General features: G+C 41.0%; 2 protein-coding genes across 6 annotated transcripts in view; one reads left to right on the top strand and one right to left on the bottom strand.

The window, feature by feature from the left end:
• The window catches only part of LOC149548183 (uncharacterized), a 317,005-nt gene that overhangs the window by 245,713 nt on the left and 47,529 nt on the right, over positions 1 to 23,763 (bottom strand). The window lies entirely within an intron of this gene.
• LOC149548184 (uncharacterized) lies at positions 2,667 to 4,318 on the top strand. The gene is made up of 4 exons (XM_089793660.1): positions 2,667 to 3,124; positions 3,267 to 3,664; positions 3,762 to 3,985; positions 4,096 to 4,318. Exons 1-4 carry the CDS (start codon positions 3,040 to 3,042, stop codon positions 4,316 to 4,318), a joined length of 930 nt encoding a protein of 309 aa, XP_089649786.1. The 5' UTR covers positions 2,667 to 3,039.

Genomic DNA, 23,763 nt, shown 5'->3' with positions numbered 1-23,763 from the left:
CAAGGAATCATCTATTACCACTACCACATCCTCTTGCTAGTATCTCCCCTCCTTTTGTGTTTTTGCACAATCCTTTCCTCCATTATGGCTTGGATTCTTCTTCAATCTTCTTTCCTCTTTCCTCTCTCCCTTGTTCTTTCTTTGTTGCAAATCTTCGATAACTTTAGGAATTGTTTATTTGTCTTCTCATAAATTTCTCCTCAGCCTTCAATGCATCTTGATAGGCTTCTTGCCTAGTATTAATCTGAAACATACTCACTTTGTATTGGATATTGAATTGTAAGCATTCACATACCTAGCTACCTGTTCCCTACAAACATGTAGAACTCCTTTGTGTAGTCCTTTACAGTCATGTCTTTCCATTTTAGATGTTCCATCTTTTTGAATAACTCCATTTGATAGTCTTCAAGAACAAATTTGTTCTTCAATGTAATGGGCACTCCTGAATGTTCCAAAAACTAAACCAAATCGCTGAAAGGAATTATGTCAAACAGTTTGCATTCAACCTCTTATTTCTCCGTTTAATGTTTTAAACCCCTTATAACTCCAGAAATCAAATGTTTATTTGTTTGTTGTGTTTTGTGCATGGAATTGGTATCATACAACATAAACAAGAAAGAAACTACTGTAATATGCAAAGTGGAAATGAACTGCTGCCAATAAAATGTTATTCTCAGAATTCATAAAACCAAATACATGGCAGATTTATCAACTCACTAATTACTTCAGCATTATTGACATAATACTCCAGCCCATGCTTTCGAACTTGCTGCTACAGTACTTTTTCCTTCAATCAGTCCACTACCTTAGTAATATCATTCCCTCAAAGCGGCATAAGCATCGAACAAGTAGTGAAGAAGATATGAGCAAAATACCAAATCTGCTTGTAGCCGGAAATGCAACTAAACTGCCTGATAATGAAGCCGATAACAAAGAATTCCAAAGGCCCCCAAGGGAATGACGTCTAGAATGTTACAAGAGAGGATAAACGTCCTCAAATGCCAAGAACGGAGCTGCAACTCACACAACAATTTCTTCTCATATTCAACCTGTCTAATGAAGCCACAAATGCTTCCTTTTATTCTATTTCCAAGGGTCCGCTCAACTCATATGGGCAATGTGGGATAAAAGATGTGTAATATATAAAACATATATTAAAATACCCCTTATGTCTCCCTTGGGTACACATCCCCATAAAATAAATATTAAAGTAACACTTCAATATTTTACAATTAAATTAGACGTTACTTTAATAAAACTTTAGGCATTAAAATGTATTAACAATCGGACTCCGAATAATGCGAGTGATAGCTCATCGGAAAGCTCTCATCGAGGACTATCAAATCCAATCACCAAAATTGACCTGCACTGTGTCCTGCCAACTTACTAAAAATAGTAAGTATGCCTGAAACCATAGATGGAAGACTCGCCCAAAAACTCGCCTGCCAAAAAACTCGGCGTGAGTCCAAAAACTCGTCGAGTAATCGGCGAGTTTTAGTCAAAAACTCGGCGAGTTATGTTAAAAAACTCGCGGTTCAGGGAACCAGCGGCCAGACGCCTAAATAGGTCAAATTTGCATTGTTTTTTGCATTGTTTCTTTCATTTGTGTGGAGCAAAGAAGGTTTTAGCTGATTGCAAGTGATTAAAGGCAGATTGGAGTGGATTTTGGAGGATTCTAACCGAATTTAAAAGAGAAATTTCTTTCCAAGTATGTTCATCTTATCATTGTTTGAAAACTTTTTATAGTTTTAAGCAAAGCTTTTATTGTTTTTGTTGTTGTTTGTAAATGATTTGAAATCATTTGAAAGTTGAAACCCTAGTGGCTAGTTGTTCTAAACTTCTAGCTTCTAAGTTTTAACTCTAAGTTCTAACTTTGTTTATTCGTTTTTCTATAAATTTAATTATTTATGTGTAGGGCAGCGGACAAGCATTAAGAAAACATGAGAAACCCGCAAGAAGAGTGGCCACAAACACCATGCCCATCTGGATATATAGGCACTCGGCCTAAAAATGCAAGAGATAAGGCATGGCGGTATGCCTATGAAGCTCCAAGTCCAAATGATATTGAGAAGGTGATATGCATTCCCTGTGAGAGAATTATTTCTGGAGGCATAAACCGCCTCAAATACCACCTTGCAGGCATAAAGAAACATGACTCAAATCCTTGTCTCAAGGTAACTGATGAAGAAAAAAGATTCATCCATGCCCTACTTGCAGCTGCTGAAGAGAAAAAATTGAATAAGGAGAGGGCAAAATTATCTATGAGGGCAGCCATAGCTGAATCTGAAGGAGCTCCTTTTGATATGCAAGAGGAAGAAGAAGCACTTGAGAACATACCAGGATTTCTTCGTGGCCCACGGATCCGCAAACAAAATTTATCTTTTACCAGTTCCACTTCTTCTACATCTCCTACTTCTTCATCATCACCATCCGGATCCCCATCAGGGATAGGTGGTTATTTTGTGCCCAGGAACACACCTGGAGCACAACCATCATTAGAGGGCACTGCATGGTTTAAGGAGGTGCATGAGCAAACTGATATTGCAGCAGCTGATTTTTGGTTTTTCAACAATATCTCAATGAATGCCGCTGATAGTCCCTATTGGGTCAATATGGTGAATGCAATGACAATATCAGGCAAAGGCTACAAGCCGCCTAATCGCAAGGATATGAGTGGAAGGTTAGTATTTTACTATTTAGTAATTGTAAATAATTGAGATTCACTTTAGTTCATTGTTATATTTTAAATCTTAATTGTTATAACTTATTTCCTAATTTTTTACTAACACTTACACTTTATTTAATATTACACTTAAATTTTGTAGGTTGCTTGACAAAGCGGTTGGTAGGGCAAGATTGTTGATAGAAGACCAAAAGAAAGAGTGGAAGAAGTATGGCTGCACCATTTTATCTGATGAGTGGACAGATGGAAGAAGTAGAACCATTATTAACTTTTTGATTGCTTGCAAAGATGATGTGGTGTTTTGGAAATCTGTCGATGCCTCCAACAAAGTGAAAAATGCAGCCACATTGGCTTTAATGTTGGAGAATGTTGTCATGGAGGTGGGAATAGAGAATGTGGTGCAAATAATCACAGATAATGCAGCAGCATATGTGGCAGCAGGTAGATTTAATTTTTTATATTTGAATCAATATGAATCATGAATGTAATGCTATGGTATTATTCAATTTAGATTTGATGTAATTTGTAAATACTAAATATGGAAAGTTTGTTACTGATTATTGATTTTTTGCTAATCTTTTAGGTAGAATCCTCCAAGAGAGGCATCCCACACTTTTTTGGTCACCTTGTGCAGCACATGTCCTTGACCTTCTTTTGGAGGACATAGGAAAACTTGATTGGGTGAGTCCAGTTGTGGAAGATGCTAGGCGAGTCACGAAATATATCTATAATCACCCATGGGTTCTCAGTTTGATGAGAAAAGCCACTAAAGGCAAAGATTTGATGAGACCTGCTATGACAAGGTTTGCAATGGTTTTCTTGACGTTGCAAAGTATTCTTGACCACATATTGGCTTTGAAGCAAATGTTTGTGTGTGCTGATTGGGTTGCTTCACCTTACTCAAAGAAGCCCGAAGGAGAAGCTGTGGCACGAATAGTCTTTGATGATAGCTTTTTTGCAAAGGCTAAGAAGATTGTGGAGGTAACTTCATTATATTTTTAGTTTATTCAAGTTTCATTTTCAATTCATAACTTACTATGTTATTAACTAATTTGTATTTTTCGAATTTCAAATGTAGATGTCTATGCCCCTGGTTCTAGTCTTGTGCACATGTGATGGGCAGCAATCCCCAATGGGAGGTCTTTATGAGGCCATGGATAGGGCGAAAGAGGCTGTTAGAAGTTACTATCACGGGGACAGTCTCAGATTTGACCCCAATTGGGAAATAATTGATAGGAGGTGGAACAATATGCTCCACCAACCTATTCATGCAGCAGGCTACTTCCTCAATCCCAAATTCAGGTACTATGATAATTGATTGTCCTTGAAGTTGGGATTTTAATAAGTCTTTATTTTACTTTACTTTTTAAGGTTGTGTAGTAAGACTTGATATCATTTTCTATTTGTTTTAGGGCTGATGATTCCTACTCAGATCCTAATGGAGAGGTCATGGAAGGTCTCTCTAAATGCATTGAGAGAATGATATCAAGTGAAGAGGAGAGAGACCTTATTGTGACCGAACAACAAATCTATGTGGAATCAAGGGGTCCTTTGTTCTCTTCTATGCTAGCAAAGAGAGCAAGATCTACTCAAGCACCAGGTAAAGCGTCAAACTTTAAAACTTTTGCTAATTGATAAGTTGTGCTTCTGATTTTGTTTTTTATTGCTTTACAACTTTTTAAATTTTGTTTTGCAGATGCTTGGTGGGGAAGTTGGGGTGGCAATACCCCCAATTTAAGGAAATTTGCTCTCAGAGTCCTATCCCAACCTTGTAGCTCATCCCATTGTGAGCGCAATTGGAGCTTATTTGAGTCCATCCATACAAAGAAAAGAAACAGAATGACTCAAAAACGGCTTAATGACCTTGTTTATGTGCACTATAATCTTAAGTTGCGCATAAAAAAGTCACAGCTCTTAGAACTACCTGGTCCGCTTGATCTAGATGAGATAGATCCTTATTCTGATTGGACAGCACAGGAGCCAAGTCCATTTTTTACACCAGATGAGATCGCTGATTTGGAGAGGCAGGCCATGGAGGGGGAGGTTGACACTGATTTTCAGTTCACTATGGATGACATTGAGGATGAGGACGAGGATGATGATGATTCAGGCGAGGATCAGACATTACCATTAGGTGGAGATGCATCCTCTTCTAGGATGCCGAGCCAGTCAGTAGGGACATCGAGCGAGGGTGCACAGCCATAGAGTTCACAGTCACGCAGCTCACGCCCTATCCCAGTGCGGGGCACTTCTTCTAGGACTAGACCCCCTCGCTTTCCTGCTAGTGCAAGTGGAAAGAGGAAGATGTGATTGGCATTGTCACATTGTATTGATGTATTTAGACTTTTAGTATTTACTTCTAATTTGACAGATTGAAACTATTTAGTAATTTACTATTTTGCTTCCTACCATGAGCATTCTGCATGAGAATGCAATTTTGTACGCATTATGCATTTATATATATCTAAACTTTGTTTCTTTCTTTTGTATTGTCTTTAATTAACTTATTAGATGCATCTTCTCATTAAATTTTGCAAAATAAATGTATTTTTAATTAAATTTCAGCGGTTTTTTAGGTTCCCGAGTTTTTCCCGAGTTTTTTTTTTAAATCGCCAAGTTTTTCCCGATTAAACTTTTCAGGGGCTTGGCGAGTTTTTGCATTTGGCGAGTTTTCCAACTATGCCTGAAACTGAGTAACTCAACTTCGTTTTGGCCCAAACTGGAAATGACTAGGCCAAAACACTCCAGGATCCCATTAAACCCTTCGTTAGCCCTCGGGACCATGTAGAACAAGGCTAACGCGCACACACTTGGTCAACTGCTAAAATGGGGACATTACAGTCCGCCCCCCTTGAAATTGCTTGTCCTCAAGCAATCTCAATCCAGCCTGCTGAATAACCTGCTCACTCTCCCATGTAGAATCTTCCTCCGGCAGGTCTTTCCATCTAACCAAATACTCCTTCACTATCATGTTTCTAAGCTTCCTCTCTCTGGTGTCCAGAATAGCCTCGGGTACTAACACAAGCTTCCCCTCCTCATCCAAAGGGGGTGAATTTGCAGAAGGCACTACACTCTGACCAATGGCTTTCTTAAGCCTAGACACATGAAACACATTGTGCACTCGGTTGCCCTTTGGAAGCTCAAGCTCATAAGCGACTTTGCCCACTTTGCGAATCACCCTGTAGGGACCATAAAATCTAGGTTTCAACTTATCAGCTCCGCTCTTCTTGAGCGATGACTGTCTATATGGTTGTAGCCTCAAGTAAACCATATCTCCTACCTCAAACCTATGCTCTATTCGATGCTGATCAGCATACAATTTCTGTTGATTCTGGGCCTGTTGTATATTCTCTTTGAGCACTTTCAGGATGTCCTGACTATCCTGCAATAAGTTTTTGGCTTTGGGCACTCTACTGTCCCCCAAAACTAAATCCATGAAGCTAGGTGCTTCATAACCATAGAGTGCCATGAAGGGAGTCATCTTGATGGACATATGATAAGTGGTGTTAAAATAATACTCTCCCATATGCAACCATCTGATCCAAGCCTTTTGTTGTGCAGTTACATAGTTCCTCAAATATCCTTCCACCCATTTATTCACAATCTCTATTTGTCCATCTGTTTGCGGATGATAACTAGTGCTAGGTGTAAGATCTGTACCACACAACCTAAACAACTATTGCCAAAAAACACTCATAAACTTACTATCCCAATCGCTAACAATGAATCTGGGCAGCCCATGTAACCTAAATATTTCTCTAAAGAAAAGATCTGCCACTTGTGCTGCTGTGTAAGTGGACAGAATAGCAAAGAAGTGAGCAAACTTCGTCAAGCGGTCCACCACCACATAGACGCAATCCCTTCCCTGCACTCGTGGTAAACCAGTGATAAAGTCCATCGAAATACTTTCCCATTTCCTATCAGGAATGGGCAAGGGCTGTAATAAACCTGCAGGAAATGTGTGCTCTCTCTTATTTTGTTGACAAACCACACACTCCCTGACATACCTCTGAACATCATCCTTGAGCCCTTTCCATGAAAACCGCTCTCGGATCTGCCTGTAGGTCTTGAAGACCCTCGGATGTCCAGCTATGGGTGCATCATGAAATGCCTTCAATATCCCCTCTCTCAAATGTGATGACGGAATCAAATAAACCCTGTCCTGAACTCTGATCAATCCATCTATCACCTCATAGCGATCATCCTGTATGGTACCTGAAATCAATCCAGAAGCCCAAGCATCTCCGACATACTCTGCTATAATCCGATCTCTCCAATCTCCTGAAATCTCTGACAGAGCACATAAGTGAGGTCTCCGAAATAAGGCATCAGCCACCACATTTTTCTTACCTTTGACAAACTCTATGTCAAAGTCATAAGCCTGCAATTTAGTCACCCATTTTTGTTGCCGGTCATTAAGATCACGCTAGCTCATGAAGTATTTAATACTGTTATGATCAGTCTTGATCACAAAACGTCCACCTACCAAATATGATCGAAATTTGGCCAATGCATGCATTATGGCCAACATCTCCCGGTCATAGACAGAATAACTCTTCTCAACTCCCCGGAGCTTCCTACTCTCAAATGCAATGGGATGCTTCTCCTGCATCAATACTCCTCCAATCCCATCACCTGATGCATCACAATGAAGCTCAAAAGGCTTCGTGAAATCCGGTAGAGCTAGAACTGGACATGAAGACATTACCTGCTTGAAATGCTCAAAACACCTCTGTGTTGCCCCTGTCCACACGAAGGCTCCTTTCCTGGTAAGATCTATCAAGGGTGTAGCAATCTGTGAGAATCCCTTAACAAACCTCCTATAAAAACCACATAAACCAAAGAATCCCTTAAGCTGTGTAAGGTTTGTGGGAGTAGGCCACTCTACAATAGCTCTAATCTTTTCAAGATCAACCCGAACGCCATCTGCACTAATGATATGCCCAAGGTAAAGGAGCTCAGTCATGCCAAACTCACATTTAGATTCCTTGGCATACAATGACTCTTTCTCCAGAATAGATAACACCTCCTCCAGATGATGTAAGTGCTCCTCCCAGGTCTTACTGAAGACCAAGATGTCATCAAAGAAGATCAAGAAAAATTTCCTCAGCTGCTTCCTGAATACCTGGTTCATACAACTCTGAAATGTAGAGGGTGCATTGGTTAGACCAAATGGCATAACCATGAACTCAAAGTGGCCATAGTGACATCGGAAGGCTGTTTTCTCAATGTCCTTTGCTCTCATCCTGATCTGATGGTATCCGGATCGCAAATCAATTTTGGTGAAGAAGCATGCCCCATGCAACTCATCAATCAGCTCATCAATCCTAGGAATGGGATACCTGTTTTTAATTGTTTTCTTATTCAATGCCCTATAATCGATGCACATGCGCATCGTCCCATCCTTCTTCTTTACCAATACTACTGCTGAAGCAAAGGGGCTCTTACTGGGCCTGATATGCCCCATCTCCAACAAATCCTTAATCGCCTTCTCTATCTCATCCTTGTGTTTCTTAGGATGACGATAGGGAGTAATCATAACTGGTTTGGCTCCCTCCTCGAGCTCAATAACATGTTCCATCCCTCTGTTAGGAGGAACCCCATGAGGAATATCGCTAAATACTTTAGCATGTCTATCAAGTATCTTCTGGATATCTGGTGGATGACTCTTTTCTTGTGGCTCTGGTGAAGTTGGCATAATGTAGCATTCTGCCGCCCACTCTATGTCATCATGACGAAAAAGTCTCTGCATTCTCCTCAAGGACACTACTCTGCAACCTCCATCTGAAAGTCCTCTAAGTACCACAGTTCTGCCCTCATGCTAGAATCTCATCTCCAATTTCGCTAGGTTGAGTGTGAACTCAACTAGTGAAGCCATCCATGTCATGCCGAGGATGACATCATAATCTCCCATGTCTACAACATAGAACTCATCCTCCAACTCGTAGCCATCTCAAAACCTGATGTGAAGATATCTTTCGAGTGCATAATAATTTATCACCGTTAGCCACCATGACTCTAAACCCATCATGCTCCTCTGTCTGTAACCCTCTCCTAGCTACTAACTGTGCATCTATGAAGTTATGTGTAGCCCTAGTGTCAATAAGAGATATCACTTTCTGCCCCTGGATAGTACCCCTAACCATAAATGTGATTGCCTTTTGGGCACCTGTCAAGCGTGCCAACGATCTATCATCCTTAGGAATGCTACTTTCCTCTATAGTGTTACCCTCATCTGAATCGGAGTGCTGATCCTCCCCCTCTGACTCTGACTCTTCTGCTGAAAAATACTCCATTTGATTTGCCTTAGCCTTCAGAGAACATTTATGAGATAAGTCCCAAGGCTCTCTACAATGGAAGCACAACTTCTTCTTTCGAAGTTCATTCAAGGTTTCATTGTCTAGTCCTTTTGATCCTTCTTTAGGTTTGCTATACTCTTTCTGAAACGGTTTTTTATCTTTGTCATTGTGGTAGGAAGAATCTGTTGAATGGTTTTTTCCTTTGTATACCGAAGGGGCTAAATCTCGTGCCTTTTTAGTTGCTTCAGCTAAGGTGAGTGGATCATGTCCCTTCACCCAACCTCATAATGGATCAGCAAGACCATCACAAAATAACACCACCAATCTCCTAGGAGAGATATCAGTAACAAGTACAAACAAGCGCTGAAACTCGGCAATGTAAGCATCCACAGAACTTGACTGTTTTAACTGTGCTAGCTCCTTGAAATGTAACTCGGGATCCCTAGTGTCAAATCTCTCAATCAATGTTTCGGTGAATTCCTCATAAGATGTAATCTGATTATGCCCCAAAGTCACCATGCCATGATGCCACCATTCATGTGCAACGCCATCCAAGTGCATAGCCGCATACTTGATAGCCTCCTCCTCAGGCATAGGATTTAGCTCCAAGTATGTATCTACCTTCTGCACCCAAGCTCGTGCAGTCATCTTCCCTGAAGCATCATAATAAGGTAAAGAAAGTTTTCCAACTTTCTTTCTCAGCTCAAAATTTTGATTCCTCCCTCCTGCTTTAGGCATGTGTCTCATCCTCAAGTCCATATAATCTCTAAGGGAAATATCCGCCTAAAACTCCGGTCCACTAGCCTCCCAGTCCCTCCTGAACTGATCCTGTAACTCGGTAATCTACGATTCGTTTACTGGTTGAACCGGATCTCTGGGTGAGAAAGTGGGTAGAAGAGGTCTCGAGCTCACAGTCCGCGCTGGGCGTGCAACATGTCTAAAGTTATCAGCCTCATTCCCATTGTTGCCCTGTCCATTATTACCATTAATGTTATTCTCAAGACCATTGTTGTTGCCTTGGCCTCCATGGTTATTGTTTCCCCCATTGTTATTGTTTCCCTCATTGTTATTGTTTTTGTTGTTGGCATCACCTGGATTAATATTGACACCCATCTGTCTAGCCATGAGCTGCAACATCATGTCCATTCACCTATTCTGCTCCTGCTGCATACGCTGCCCCTACTCTAATGTATCCAGTAACTGTCTGAGCATTACCTCCCCCTGATCTGGACCGGCATTCCCGCCTCCGCCTAATCCTGTATTCCTGTCATCTCGATCACCCATATTGTTGGCCTGATCAAAGAATATTTCGTCTGTGTCTGTATGGATGGATTTAATGTCCACCTGCACGGATGTACTAGACTATTTGCTTTGCAAGTCTGAAATCCTATTTTGTCTTGCTCTGGTATCACGGAAATTATAAGGCCCCTGTCGCATGCTCAAACATAAATGCTTAGCCTGTGTTTTTATTTATTTATTTCTGATTTTAGTGTTTTGACATTTCGTCAAACACTTTTCCCTCTATCCGGCTGTTCCAAATTCCCTATAAGACCTCCACAGGATGGCAGGACTTATAGCTCTGATACCACTGTAATGGGCACCCCTGAATGTCCCAAAAACTAAACCAAATTGCTGAAAAAATTATGTCAAACAGTTTGCATCCAACCTCTTATTTCTCCGTTTAATGTTTTAAACCCCTTATAACTCCAGAAATCAAATGTTTATTTGTTTGTTGTGTTTTGTGCATGGAATTGGTATCATACAACATAAACAAGAAAGAAACTACTGTAATATGCAAAGTGGAAATGAACTGCTGCCAATAAAATGTTATTCTCAGAATTCATAAAACCAAATACATGGCAGATTTATCAACTCACTAATTACTTCAGCATTATTGACATAATACTCCAGCCCATGCTTTCGAACTTGCTGCTACAGTACTTTGTCCTTCAATTAGTCCACTACCTTGGTAATATCATTCCCTCAAAGCGGCATAAGCGTCGGACAAGTAGTGAAGAAGATATGAGCAAAATATCAAATCTGCCTGTAGCCGGAAATGCCACTAAACTGCCCGATAATGAAGCCGATAACAAAGAATTCCAAAGGCCAAACCCCAAGGGAATGACGTCTAGAATGTTACACGAGAGGATAAACGTCCTCAAATGCCAAAAATGGAGCTGCAACTCACACACCAATTTCTTCTCATATTCAACCTATCTAATGAAGCCACAAATGCTTCCTTTTATTCTATTTCCAAGGGTCCGCTCAACTCATATGGGCAATGTGGGATAAAAGATGTGTAATATATAAAACATATATTACAATTAAATTAGACGTTATTTTAATAAAACTTCAGGCATTAAAATGTATTAGCAATCGGACTCAGAATAATGCGAGTGATAGCTCATCGGAAAGCTCTCACCGAGGACTATCAAATCCAATCACCAAAATTGACCTGCACTGTGTCCTGCCGACTTACTAAAAATAGTAAGTATGACTGAAACTGAGTAACTCAACTTCGTTTTGGCCCAAACTGGAAATGACTAGGCCAAAACACTCCAGGATCCCATTAAACCCTTCATTAGCCCTCGGAACCATGTAGAACAAGGCTAACGCACACACACTTGGTCAACTGCTAAAATGGGGACATTACATTCAACCTGGTTAGCATTTAATTCCACCTTGATATTTTGGGGTCTCCATTTGTTGTCCACTCTTAACAATTCTTTCCACCATAATGCAGCATGCCCTTTCAACTTTGTTTGGGCTAACTTCACCCTCTAAGCATCTCTAATTTCCTCTATTTCAAAATACTCTTCCAGATCTCCTATCCAATCAATCAATTGTTTTGGATTTAATGCTCCAATAAAATTTGATACATCCATTTTATTGCTCTTCATGATTTTCAAAGGAATCCTCAAGAGTCTACCTTCTCCAACTTCCTTTAACTGTTCATCCTCTGTTTCATGTTCTTCACTCATAGAATTTCATACATTTCTTTTAGCTATTCTCACCTCATTTCTAATTTCATCTCGAATATCATTTTATATCATTTCTCAAAATTGTTCCAATGCTTTCTCTATTCTGCAATGTTTCACGGGGATGTCCCCCCACCACCCAAGTGTTGCTATCCCTGGGACAGGGGCATTCTCAAGACTTGGGAAAGTTGTTCCCAAGTCCCCAACTATGCTACCAATTGTCACCTAAGGAACAACCTCCCAAGGGATGACTAAAGGCCTCCACTCACTACCATTTGACATTTTGTACTTGTTTTGATATCATACTACTCTATCTAGTAGTCTTATACATTTTTCATAACTAGCATTTAAGTACCATATGTATAGTATACAGTGTATACAACCCCCTTCCGCCATTGTCCCACTATCGTCCCCTAATTGAGGCCCCTTTGTTAGTTTGTGGTGACTTATCAAGGAAGTACTGTACATACTTCATAATTTTAGGCCGACGTGTTGTAATTAATTTTAACCCTAAAGCGGCAAAAATCTTGTATAAAAAGGCTTAAGGTTAGGAATTTCATAATGTGTGATGCGAAAATTGCTTCTTGCGACGGTATGGAGTTGTAAGGGATTACAAATTATAATCAGGTTGTAATCACTAGATGGTAATAATATTGGACTTGTTGTTTGGTGGACGTAGCCAAGGGATTGGGTGAACCACGTTAAATCTTGGTGTCTTGTGTTCTCTTCTATGTAATTTATTAGTTTCTGATATTGTTTATATTTGCTTGTAATTGTTATTTTTGTCCGTCATTAATCCTAACACCCTTTGCAAGCCTTCTTCTTCGAGTCAGCATCTTGAAAAGTTTCAAGTAATGCCAAATTATTCACAAACTTTACTTTGCTCTATACACATGGACCTACAACAATCCAATCCAGCTCCTCACTCCAAGTCCTGGTGTGGACTACCTCACATTTGACATTATTAACCACGGACTCAAGACAACCGGCTTTGATGCCAATTTATGCAAGGGAGATTGGAGGTTCTTACTACACAATCTAATCTCTCAAACAACCTCAAAACACAATAACTCTTACTAAACTATCAATCGTGAAACAATATACAAACTTGCAATTTTAATATTTGTTCTATTGACATTAAAACTTAAAATTACAAATTACAAAATACTTATTTGTTTGGAACAACAATAAAGTACTTATCCATTACACTCTCCTGTGTTCTGACCAGATGTCCTTGCCCACGCACTACAAATCTCTGTGTCATTCTTTGTTTGTAATTCAACTTCACTTTGAATGCTTTCCAATTTCTTATGCTACGCCATATGTCCCAAGTCTTTTGCAAAACTCTTCCTTGTGCTGTCCTACATTTTGTCACCACAAAATGTTGGCAACAGCACGAAACTTTTTCAAGCTAGTTTCGTCTCTCTAAGATGAATTTAATATTCAATTGCTTAATGTTGATCGATCAATCAACTCCAATTTGTATATCAAATTGTTTTAATAAAGGCTTTCGTCAAGTCTTTTTCGTTTTGTTTTCTATCGAGTCTTTGCTTGATTTTTGAGACTTTCATCATCCTTTTCTTTGCTTTTGTTGGTTTTTAGTCCTTTGGTCATGCTCAAGTCATGGCTTTCAGTTTCTCCTTTGATTTGATCTAACTTAGAGCGTAATCGGAGTTGTCAGTCAAGAGATATGTTCGTTTTAGTGCCTCAAAAGTGGACCTTTTTGGTGCAACAGCACGAATTAAAAATATCATGTTATATTTTTAATTTGACATTCACTTTTTGAAAAATATAACTTAAATTCACTTTATGTTATGTTTTTTAGTTACTTTATCATTAAATTTTTCACTTAAAGTAACTATAATGCATTTTATGTTATAATTTTAAGTTGAGTTACTTTTTGACTTTTCGCTTAAAGTGACTATTTAACTATATAGTTCAGCTTAATTTTTGATATTTAAATCAAATGCTCATTTAAATGTTACTTTTTAAATGATATTTATACGTTAAATTTTTAATATGATATATAAATATGGTTTATGTCGCATTAAAGTAACATTTTAATGAAATTAAATTGATATATGTTTATTTAACCACTCTAAGTTATCAAAAGTGGACATTTTATATGCTATTATATGTAAAATCCATCAAAGCAGACATTTTACATGTCACTGCATATAAAGTTCAACTTAAAAGCATCAGGTCATCAAATGTGGACCTTTTTGGTGTCATTACACCAAAACTGTGAGCTTTCACTTGAAATGTGTCATTACATCAAAAACATGAGCTTTCACTTAAAATATGGAATCCACCCCAAAAGGTGCAATTTTAACCAAATGCATATTTTAAAATGTGTCATGCCTCCCAAAAGGTGTGATTTGCCTTATGGGGAGTTTTTAAAATATGCATTCCATCCTAAAAGCTGTGATTTTAACCAAAAGCATATTTTAAAACATGTCATGCCTCCTAAAAGGTGCGATTTACACTAAAACTCATGTATTTGCTCCCAAGAAACCTGATTTTGGAAGAACACATGCAAAGACCCTCCAAGAACCCAATTTTGAAGATTGTGAGAGATTTACTTGATGGTTTTTCATGAGATCTTCTCTAATAGGGTCGTTTTTGCTTAGCAATGGATTTTCTAACATTGAAAATGGATTCATCTTGCTAAAAGATGTTTTTTCAAGCTTCATCCAAGGGCATGAATTTGGTAAAAAGTCCAAATAAATCCATTTTTGGCCCACGTTTTTGCTCAAGAAGAAATCAATATAGCATATTTTGGTGCTTGCATTGCATTTTGGTACATGTTTTGGTGTTTAATGACCAAAATGTTTTGGTCTCATACCTTGGAGAAAAATGGTTTTTTACCGAAAACGTCCTATATGCATGCAACCCAAAAACGTTGGATTTTGGAGTAAGAATAGGGCATGTTTTGGCATCTTCCACCTAAAACGCCTTGTTTGCTGCCTTCTCCCATTCGAATTTGCAAAGTTTGAAAGATTCAAAGTGTTTTTGAAGAAATTTTCAACATTGGAGCATCTTTTTCTATCATTTTTGACACTTAATCTTCATGTAAGTGGACTTATTCTTTCTTGCTATTTAATTTATGCTTATCTTGCTGATTTTATGCACATTATTGCTTGTTGATTGCCACTTGTTGAAATCAATACCATAGAAAGTGCATTTTTCCTTTAAAAATGAAGAAATTTTCATTTTCATTTTCATGTTTTTGGTTTTTTCCCAAACTCCAAATTCGAAATTGTGTGTTGAAGTTTGTGTATTGACATGTTTAAGTCACTTTCCAAAGGTACGTTTTTCTTTTTGAGTTTTTGTGTTTTGTGTGTTTGCTTTCCAGTTTTCTCCACTTTGGAGAAGTTACAAGTTCTTTCCCAAGAACTTGTTTCTTTTTCATACGAAAGCATCATCACATTCCACTTCCATCTTCTATGTCACAACACATCTCATCCGACAAATGCGATTACATGTTTTCCATCTCATTCACCATCCGCACATGCATGTAATCTCATTTTCTGCTTCTATTTTCACTCATCTCACTTTCCACATTCACTCGCACAACACGATTACACGAAAAAACCTTACGTGTAATTGCATCTCGAAACCTCGATTTTGACTTAAAGTCACTTTTTGAAAAGTCAAAAAGATGTCATTTTCATCTTCCATCTACTTTGACTTCCCCTTTTCACCAAAGATGACTATAAAGTTCATTGTCCCTCTTCCATTTTCCATTTCCATCTCTCCATATGCATTTGCGCCTTCATGAACAAATACATGTTTCTGAATTTTTCCATGCTTTACACCTCATCCTCTATTTACCGTAAGGGTAAATAGATTAATACATATAGACACTAAACAAGAACAGCAGTACTCCTTTTATTATTTGCATATGCCAAGAGATTACATAATCCGTCCCATCATGATTTACAATGATCTCAAATAGGGTATATATAATTCCCGCCGAACCTTTCCGAAGGGGTCCATCGGCTACATGACAATTCTAATCTACCCGTCAACTACACAATGTTTACCGACGACATCATCCCGTCGGCTACACAATCTCTACCGACGACATCATCCCCTCCCAAAAGAAAAGTCGTCTCCTGGCGACTTCAAAACTAACAAAAATAGGAGACCATAATATACAATATAGAAAGAATATATGCTAGAGAGGAGGTTGTGATCCTCAAGAATGTTGTTGCCGGCGCAATTCATACACTTGATCCGTCCAAATGCGCAAATCCTTCTAAGTCTGTGTATTAACCTCTACGGCTTCCTTCAGAAGAAGAGTTGTGTCCATAGCCTAGGCCTTAGCTAACTGAATTCCTGCTCAGCCGCTTCCTTATCCCGCACAAGTGTTGCACGCTCAGCATTTAACTTTTCTCTAGCCTCCCTCTCTGATGTCAAAGATCTCTTAGCTGTGACCTTGTCTACTACCCTGTCCGCCTGCGAGCATAATAGACTTCTTTGTATAATCCCACTATCTCGTGGGCCAGCTTCTCCATCGGAGTGGTGCATGGCTCCAACTCAGGCTCGGTGGCCCAATCAGCCAACATCTCAGGTGTCTGAACTACTGGCCATCCCCTGTCCTCAAAGCACGAACGGAACCGCTCCGGAAAAACCCCCCTCGATATAAGCCCAGACCAAATGCAACTCTTTCCAAAGAGTCAACGCCTGTAATGCAATGGTGTGTCATTTCTTCAGTGCAACCTGCATGGCCCTAAGGTAGTCCCTGCATCTGTCCTCATCTGACCCATAATCCTCCTTCGCCACATCGTCCATGGTCCATTCCCCATCACTACTCGTCTCTGCCACTCCTGCAGTAACCCTGTCCACATCTGGTGCCGCCTCCTTCCCGGGTGCATCCTCGAACTATGGAACTACCACCTCCTGTGGCTCTGATACGGCGGTTGGTCCTGGGGAGACCCCTCCATGCCTCGAGGACTAAATGGATGGACTGACTTCTGCAGGAATGAGTTGGAACTGCTACCGCAGGAATGCGCTCGCTCTATCCATCACCTCCATCTTCTCGAGCTGCTCTATCTATGCTGGCTCGATGCTCTCCTCTTGTTGTGTTGGCTATGCTGACTGTGTTGGTTGCGCTTCCGTTAACAAGGAGGATAAAATAGTGACCACAGCATCAAAGTCAATCACATCCAAACGAACCTGAGGTTTAGGCTCTGGCGCTGGCAACTCTACCAACTCCGGGGCTGGCCCTGCTAATGCAATAGGGTCTGGCATACAATCCTGAGAAGGCATGCCCTTGGTCATGGCCATAGGAGAAACAACATCCACCGCGATTGTCGGAAAAGCAGCATCTGTAGTGGCCGCTGGTGCAACAACATCTGACATCCGTGGGACACCATCTGCCATTGCCCGTGGGACATTTGCCACTGTCTGTGGGACAACATCTACCACTATCGGTGAAGTCATAACGACGAATGCATGACGCTAGCCAAATAGAGAAATGTGTGAAGTGGTTGTGGACAAGTGCATCGAAGTTGGCAACTGAGGTGCAGTGAAGAATGTGGACTCACTAACTGTTGGGTCGCTGCCAACTTCCGCAAAAGTACTCTCTTCCTCGGACTCGGCCTTGCTGCTCTCTGAAGTGTCCTCCCGTCCATTGTCTATGTCTCCGTATGCCTTCAATCCCTAGAATACCTTCTTCTGCCCAGCTATTGTTACACCCGTGTCCATATGTCTCCAATAGAATATTAGAGGCTCTACCGGCACCAACTTTCCCCTCGGAGGAACCTCAAAATCATCAAGTGGTATCTAATTAATGGCTGCCTCCAAAAACAAGCCAATGGCATGGTGCAGCATAAAGAATGTCTGGTGTTGAAGTGTCATGAACTCCATCCTGTCGACGAGGACTATAGCCCAATCGTACACTGTGTCATTCATGATGTCATTCATGAATACAATTTGTGGCAAAGCTATCTCCGATGCTCGACATGCCCCTATCAACTTGCTTTTGATGACATCCATGATGCATCTCCAGTGGCCCTCCCGAATAAAATCTCGCCGAAGCCCTCTACATTTGGCACCCTTGACCACCAATTCCATTTCTTCAGGTGTAAGATCGCAGCCTACTAACTTCACCCAATATTTTTTTCGTTCCTGTGACAGCTTGTGGTTCTTGATTTCCACTTTCCGTCCTCCTTGGCCAGGGATACCAAAAACCCTAGTGAAATCCTTTGGTTTGAAGAAAACTATCATGTCGTGCTTTTTGTACAGAAATGTATTGGTTCTGCTATGCCTATTGTATGATTCTATCATGGTTCGCAAAACTGATTCAAACAATTGAATGGAGAAAACTAGAAGCTATATGGCCCAATGCACTTGTGCTCGTACCAGAATTTGATTGATTACCTCTGTATCCGGAGTTTCCTGCCACCATTTCCGACATTCGCTACCATTGAGCCCTTCAAACTGAAACGTGCAGTGTGAGAGTTAAGCCCTTACTTTTTGCTTCTTACTGGAGGATGCTGATGGCCCTGCAACTCGAATTCCAAAAGCCAAGACTCTAGCATTCTTCTCCATATTTGTCTTCAACTAGTTCTTCCACCGTTTCCATTTTCCTGCGGATTCCATAATAACGGCTTCTTGCTTGACCTTTATAATGTAGGGTTCTTCCTCTTTTCTTGTCTTCTGCAGCAAAGATTCTAACAATGTTCTCTTAGCTGTCTGGAACTTTCCCGAAGATATCCTTTCCTTAATATTTTTCTTTCTCCAATGGCAAATAATGGCAGCCTGGTTGCCCACAGGATTCTTCACCACGAACTGGAAATACCCATGAGACTTTAAAACAATTGCACAAATCAATTGCTCTCCCACCCACAGAGATTGAAAACAAGACAAGCCGTGACCATACAAAGCATATCTCGTAGAGAAAAATAGAGGCTGCGGTAGTGGAAAACATAAGCCACGGAATTTTGAGTGCTCCCTCGGCAGTCTCGACTACCTCGAGAATCCTAGCTACAATCCCTCTACCAGCCTTTTCACAACCTGCTCCGAAAGCGAAGAGAGAGCAAAACACACCAATACACATGACACAATATTGCAACGGTGTTGTAAATAGTTTTATCCAGAACGATCAGTCATACACCAACGAGACTTCGTGGCCCTCTTGAAAGCAATCCAAATAAATTAAAAAGGAAAGTATGAGACATAATCGCACGCTGATGAGAAGAGCCACGGAAGAAATAGATGGGCACAGTCATTTAAAACAACCAACCCTGTGGGGAATAAAGGTAACCCGTGGGCCACCTTCTACGGGCAATGGTGTCTGCGGAGCCATGTCCGTGGGACACTGTGTCCACCGCCACGTGACCGCGAGACACTAAGTGTCTGTGGGCAATGTACACGAAACACCTAGTCCGCAGGACAAGTGTCCGCGGGACCTCTTTATTTTTTTATTTTTATTTTTTTTGGAAACATATACATCTAATTCTTCCTCCGAGTTTCGTCCTTCTCCGACAACAAGGGGATCATTCTGGCATGGTACATTTTCAGCTTTGAACCGTTGACTGCTTCTGGTATTTCTTGTCCATCTAATGTCCACAACTTTATTGCTCCGTTGTCACCTACTTCCCGTATTTGGTATAGCCCGACCCGTTTGACTTTAAATTTGCCTGGTTTGATTTCGTTCCATCCATCATACTTCAACACCGTCCCGATTGAAACTTGTTCAGTTTGAGGCGTTTATCATGCCATGTTTTGCGCATGTTCTGTGTCGCCTTCGTGGCCCATTGTACCAATAGTTGCTTCTCCTCGAGCTTGTTCAGATTATGCAACCTTTCCCTCAGGCTTGCCATGTCGCCCAACTTATTTTCCAACGCAATCCTCAGGCTTGGTATCATGAACTCTGCTAGTACCACTGCTTCCTGCTCGAACATCAACTGGAATGGTGTGTGTCCCATTGTCACCTTGTACGTCGTGCAATATACCCAAAGAGCAGAGGGCAGTTTTTCCTCCCAGTCTTCACCTTCGATCGTACATGACTTGTAGATGATTGCTACCAGGATCTTGTTTGTAGCCTCAACCTGTTCATTTGCTCTTGGGTAGTACAGGCTCGATAATGAATGATAGATCTTAAATTCAGTAGTGAGTAGTCGGATAGCATGGTTAACGAAGTGCCCTCCCCTATCACTTGTCAACTATAATGGAATCCTTTCCCTGGTAATGATTTGCTCATAAATAAATCTCGTTGTGTTACGGCCGAGTTATTTGGTAGTGCACATGCCTCCACCCACTTGGTCAGATACTCCATTGCTACAACAATGTATCAGCACCTTCTAGTTTTGCTCACCTTCAAAGGTCCGATAAAGTCCAATCCCCATCTTTCAAAGAGTTCCTGCGCGTGTGAGGGGTTAAGTGGCATTAAGTCTCCCTTTAGTGGCTTCCTGGCCCTTTGGCAAGTGTCACAACCGACGACTCATTCTCACACATCGTTGTACACTATTGGCCACCATAGTCCTGCCAGTAGTATCTTCCTTGCCATGGTGTAGGGTCCCATATGTCCTCCTGCTGGCCCCTCATGCACTTCCTTCAATACCTTTGGTATTTCCTCCTCCAACACACACCATCGCAGGATGTGATCCGGCCCCATTTTGTACAATAATCCATTAATCAATTGAAATGTACGACTCCTTAATACCAATTTCCGGCTTTCATTCTCTGGCATCTCCCTCGGTGGTTGTCCCGTGGACAAGTACTCCCCAATACTCGTATACCATTTTAGCAGTACTGCAATTTGAAATAGCTATGCATCAGGGAAATCATCATTCACACTGCCATCCGCTGGTTCACCTGTTTTAATTTGTGACAAATGGTCTACGCTGACATGTTTCTTTTCAGCCCGTACAATGATTTTGAAAGTGAATTCCTGCAGCAAAAGTAGCCACTGGTTGATTCTTCTTCGAATGACAGGTTTATTCACTAGGTACAATAGAGCCTAATGGTCCACATAGAACACGAACGGTGTCGCCAGCAAGTAATGTCAGAACTTCTGCACAACGTAGACCATTCCTAATGCCTCCCATTCTATTGTACTGTAATTTTTCTCTACCTTAGATAGTAGTCAACTGGCAAAATATACCAAGTGATCTTACCCGTAGCTACCTGTCTACGCCAAAGTTGCTTCAATTGCATAGTTGGATGCATCCACGTGAACATGAAATTCCTTGTTCCAATCTGGGTACACCAATATAGGTGTTGTGGCCAACCGTACCTTCAACCCTTCAAACGACTCATCTTGTTCTTTATCCCATTTGAACAGTTCCCCTTTGCATGTTAACCTGTCCAATGGGTATGATACTTTGGCAAAAAATTTGATGAATCTTCTATAATAGCCTGTATCCGAGGAATGACTTTACCTCCGTTACATTTGTGGATAGTTGCATTTCCATTATGACTCTCACTTTGTCCAAATCTGTTTTCAATCCTTCCTTACAGACTATATGTCCGAGCAATCTTCCCTACGGGACCATGAATTTGCATTTCTTTAGGTTCAAGGCTAGACACTGCCTTCGACATCTTTCCATGCATTCGCCCAACACCGCTAGATGTTTGTCCTCGATGCTGAATACAAACCAGTCATCCAGGAACGCCTTGAAGTTTCCCACAGACATTTGATCGAATATGTGCAGTATGATCCGCTAGAACATAGCCGGCGCATTGCACAAGCCGAATGGTATCTGGTTGTATGCGTACACCATATCTTCTATCACAAATGTTGTTTTCAACTTGTCCTCTTCTGCTATGCAAATTTGATTATATCCCAAGAACCCGTCCATAAATGAATAGATCTCATGTCCAGTGACCTCCAATATACTATCTATGAACGGTATCGGGAAGGGGTCCTTGATTGTTACTGCATTGAGGCATTTGAAATCGACACATATCCTGATTTGGGTGGTATCCTTCTTCAGGGATATGACTATGGGTGACACCCATTCACTGGTTTGAACCTTTAAAATAATTCCCACATCCAACATCCTGTTAATTTCTTCTGTAACCCGCACCGCGTAGTTCTTATTCATCCTGTAAGGTCGCTTTCGTACAAGTACTGCACCTTCAACCAGCAAGATGCGGTGAACACAAAGCTCTGGCGGAACTCCTTTCAAATCCTTATATGTCCAAGCAAATACATCTTTGTATTCAAAGAATATTTTAAATGCTGCTGCTTTTAGTACTGGATCGCAGTTATCTCCCACCAGTATTTTTTTTGGTTCTATCTCATCTCCCAAATTCATGGTTTGTACCGTGGCTTCCTCATATTTTATCTGTTTCCCTTCACCAAATTCATGTGCAGGTGTTTCATCCAGCGGTGCGTCTCCCTCTTTTATTTCCCTAAATTCTTTAAGAAATCCGTCTCCGTTGTGTCCTTCCTCTATCGTTAGTATGTTGCAGCTCTGGAATAGCTCATAGTCCTCCATCTGCCAGTGGAAAAGGCCGTTCACCAAGTCCAGATCATTGTCCATTGATCCTCCTTCCAACCGTAAGGCTCCTTCCTGATCTGGTTCCATTCGCTGCTTTCCTTCATCCTCTTCCTCAGAATCTGACAACAAAGCTTCTTCGCCCACCATTTGCGTGTGTAAATCAATGGTGAATTTCCGTCCTTTGCTTTCTAGTGAGTGTATTCTTCTTCCAATCATGTTTAACTTTTGCTTGCATGAGCCATCCTCGGCCCAGAATAGCGTTATATCCTCTCCTTTTCAGCAGGATGACGACGAAGTCAAGTAAGAATGGTTGTGTTCCAATCGTCACTGGTTGTGCCATCAGGACACCGAGAGGTTTAATGCCGTGTTGGTCCGCTGTTAGCAACTGGAATGTAGGTGGCCACAACATCGGCTGTCCCAACCTCTTCCAGGTATCCTCTAGTAACACATTCACGCCGGACCCTCAGTCCACAATTAGGTCTATCAGAACTGTTCCCAAAATTCTCATCTCAACGACCGCTGGATGTCGTCTGGATGTAAGAGCTAGCAACATTGGGCCCTCTACACGTGCTCCATTTTCCCTCTCCTTTCCTTGTTCTGCTGGTAATTTAGCAGTTGGAGCGATGTTTGTGAGTGTCGATTGGAGCTGAGGCATTATGAGCAGTAGATCGTTTATTTTAACGGGTACCTCAATTTGTAGTATCTGTCGTACAATGTTATGTTCCGCACAGTTCCTTGTTGAGGTACCTATAGTGTCCCTCAAGTGTGTTTTCTCCGCTTGTGTCGCTTTCTCAATTTCCATCCGAACTTCCTCCAGCCTCTTCTTTTCTTCCATCGGGTCGGGGTGCAGTTTCGCTTGTTTCCGTGTGATTGTCAGAACCTCCTCTTCGTCCGTCCCGATGGTGATTAAATTGACTCTTGATTTCAGGCACTTCGCATCTTCATGATCTCCCAGACCGAACCACCGGCATAACAACTTTGGTGTATTTGCTGATGTACAGTTTCATGCAAAATGGCCCCACAAATTGCATGTTCGGCATTGAACCATGGGTCGGTCATTCGCATCGTACTGAGTTCTACTGCAGCCCCCATTATTGTTGTTGGCATTGCTATTGGTATTGTTGTTTTGTCCTCTTCTGTTATTTTTGTATCCTCCCGATGTGGCACCTTCATTACTGGTGTTTCCGCTCCCTCCTGACGCGGAAGCCTCCTGGGTCAGGAGCACTTGTTGAGGTCCTCTTGTTTTCATAGTGAAGGGGCATTCTTTTGTGGAATGTCCCATGATCTGGCAGATCTCGCAGAATTGGTTCTTTAGACAAAATCCCTTCGTGTGACCTTTTGTCTTA

This window comes from Cupressus sempervirens, chromosome 7, assembly GCF_028749045.1.
Source record: "Cupressus sempervirens isolate cs-2001-9-10 chromosome 7, ASM2874904v1, whole genome shotgun sequence".
In the NCBI taxonomy this organism is placed as follows: domain Eukaryota; kingdom Viridiplantae; phylum Streptophyta; class Pinopsida; order Cupressales; family Cupressaceae; genus Cupressus; species Cupressus sempervirens.
This window is presented reverse-complemented; position numbering and strand designations above follow the sequence as displayed.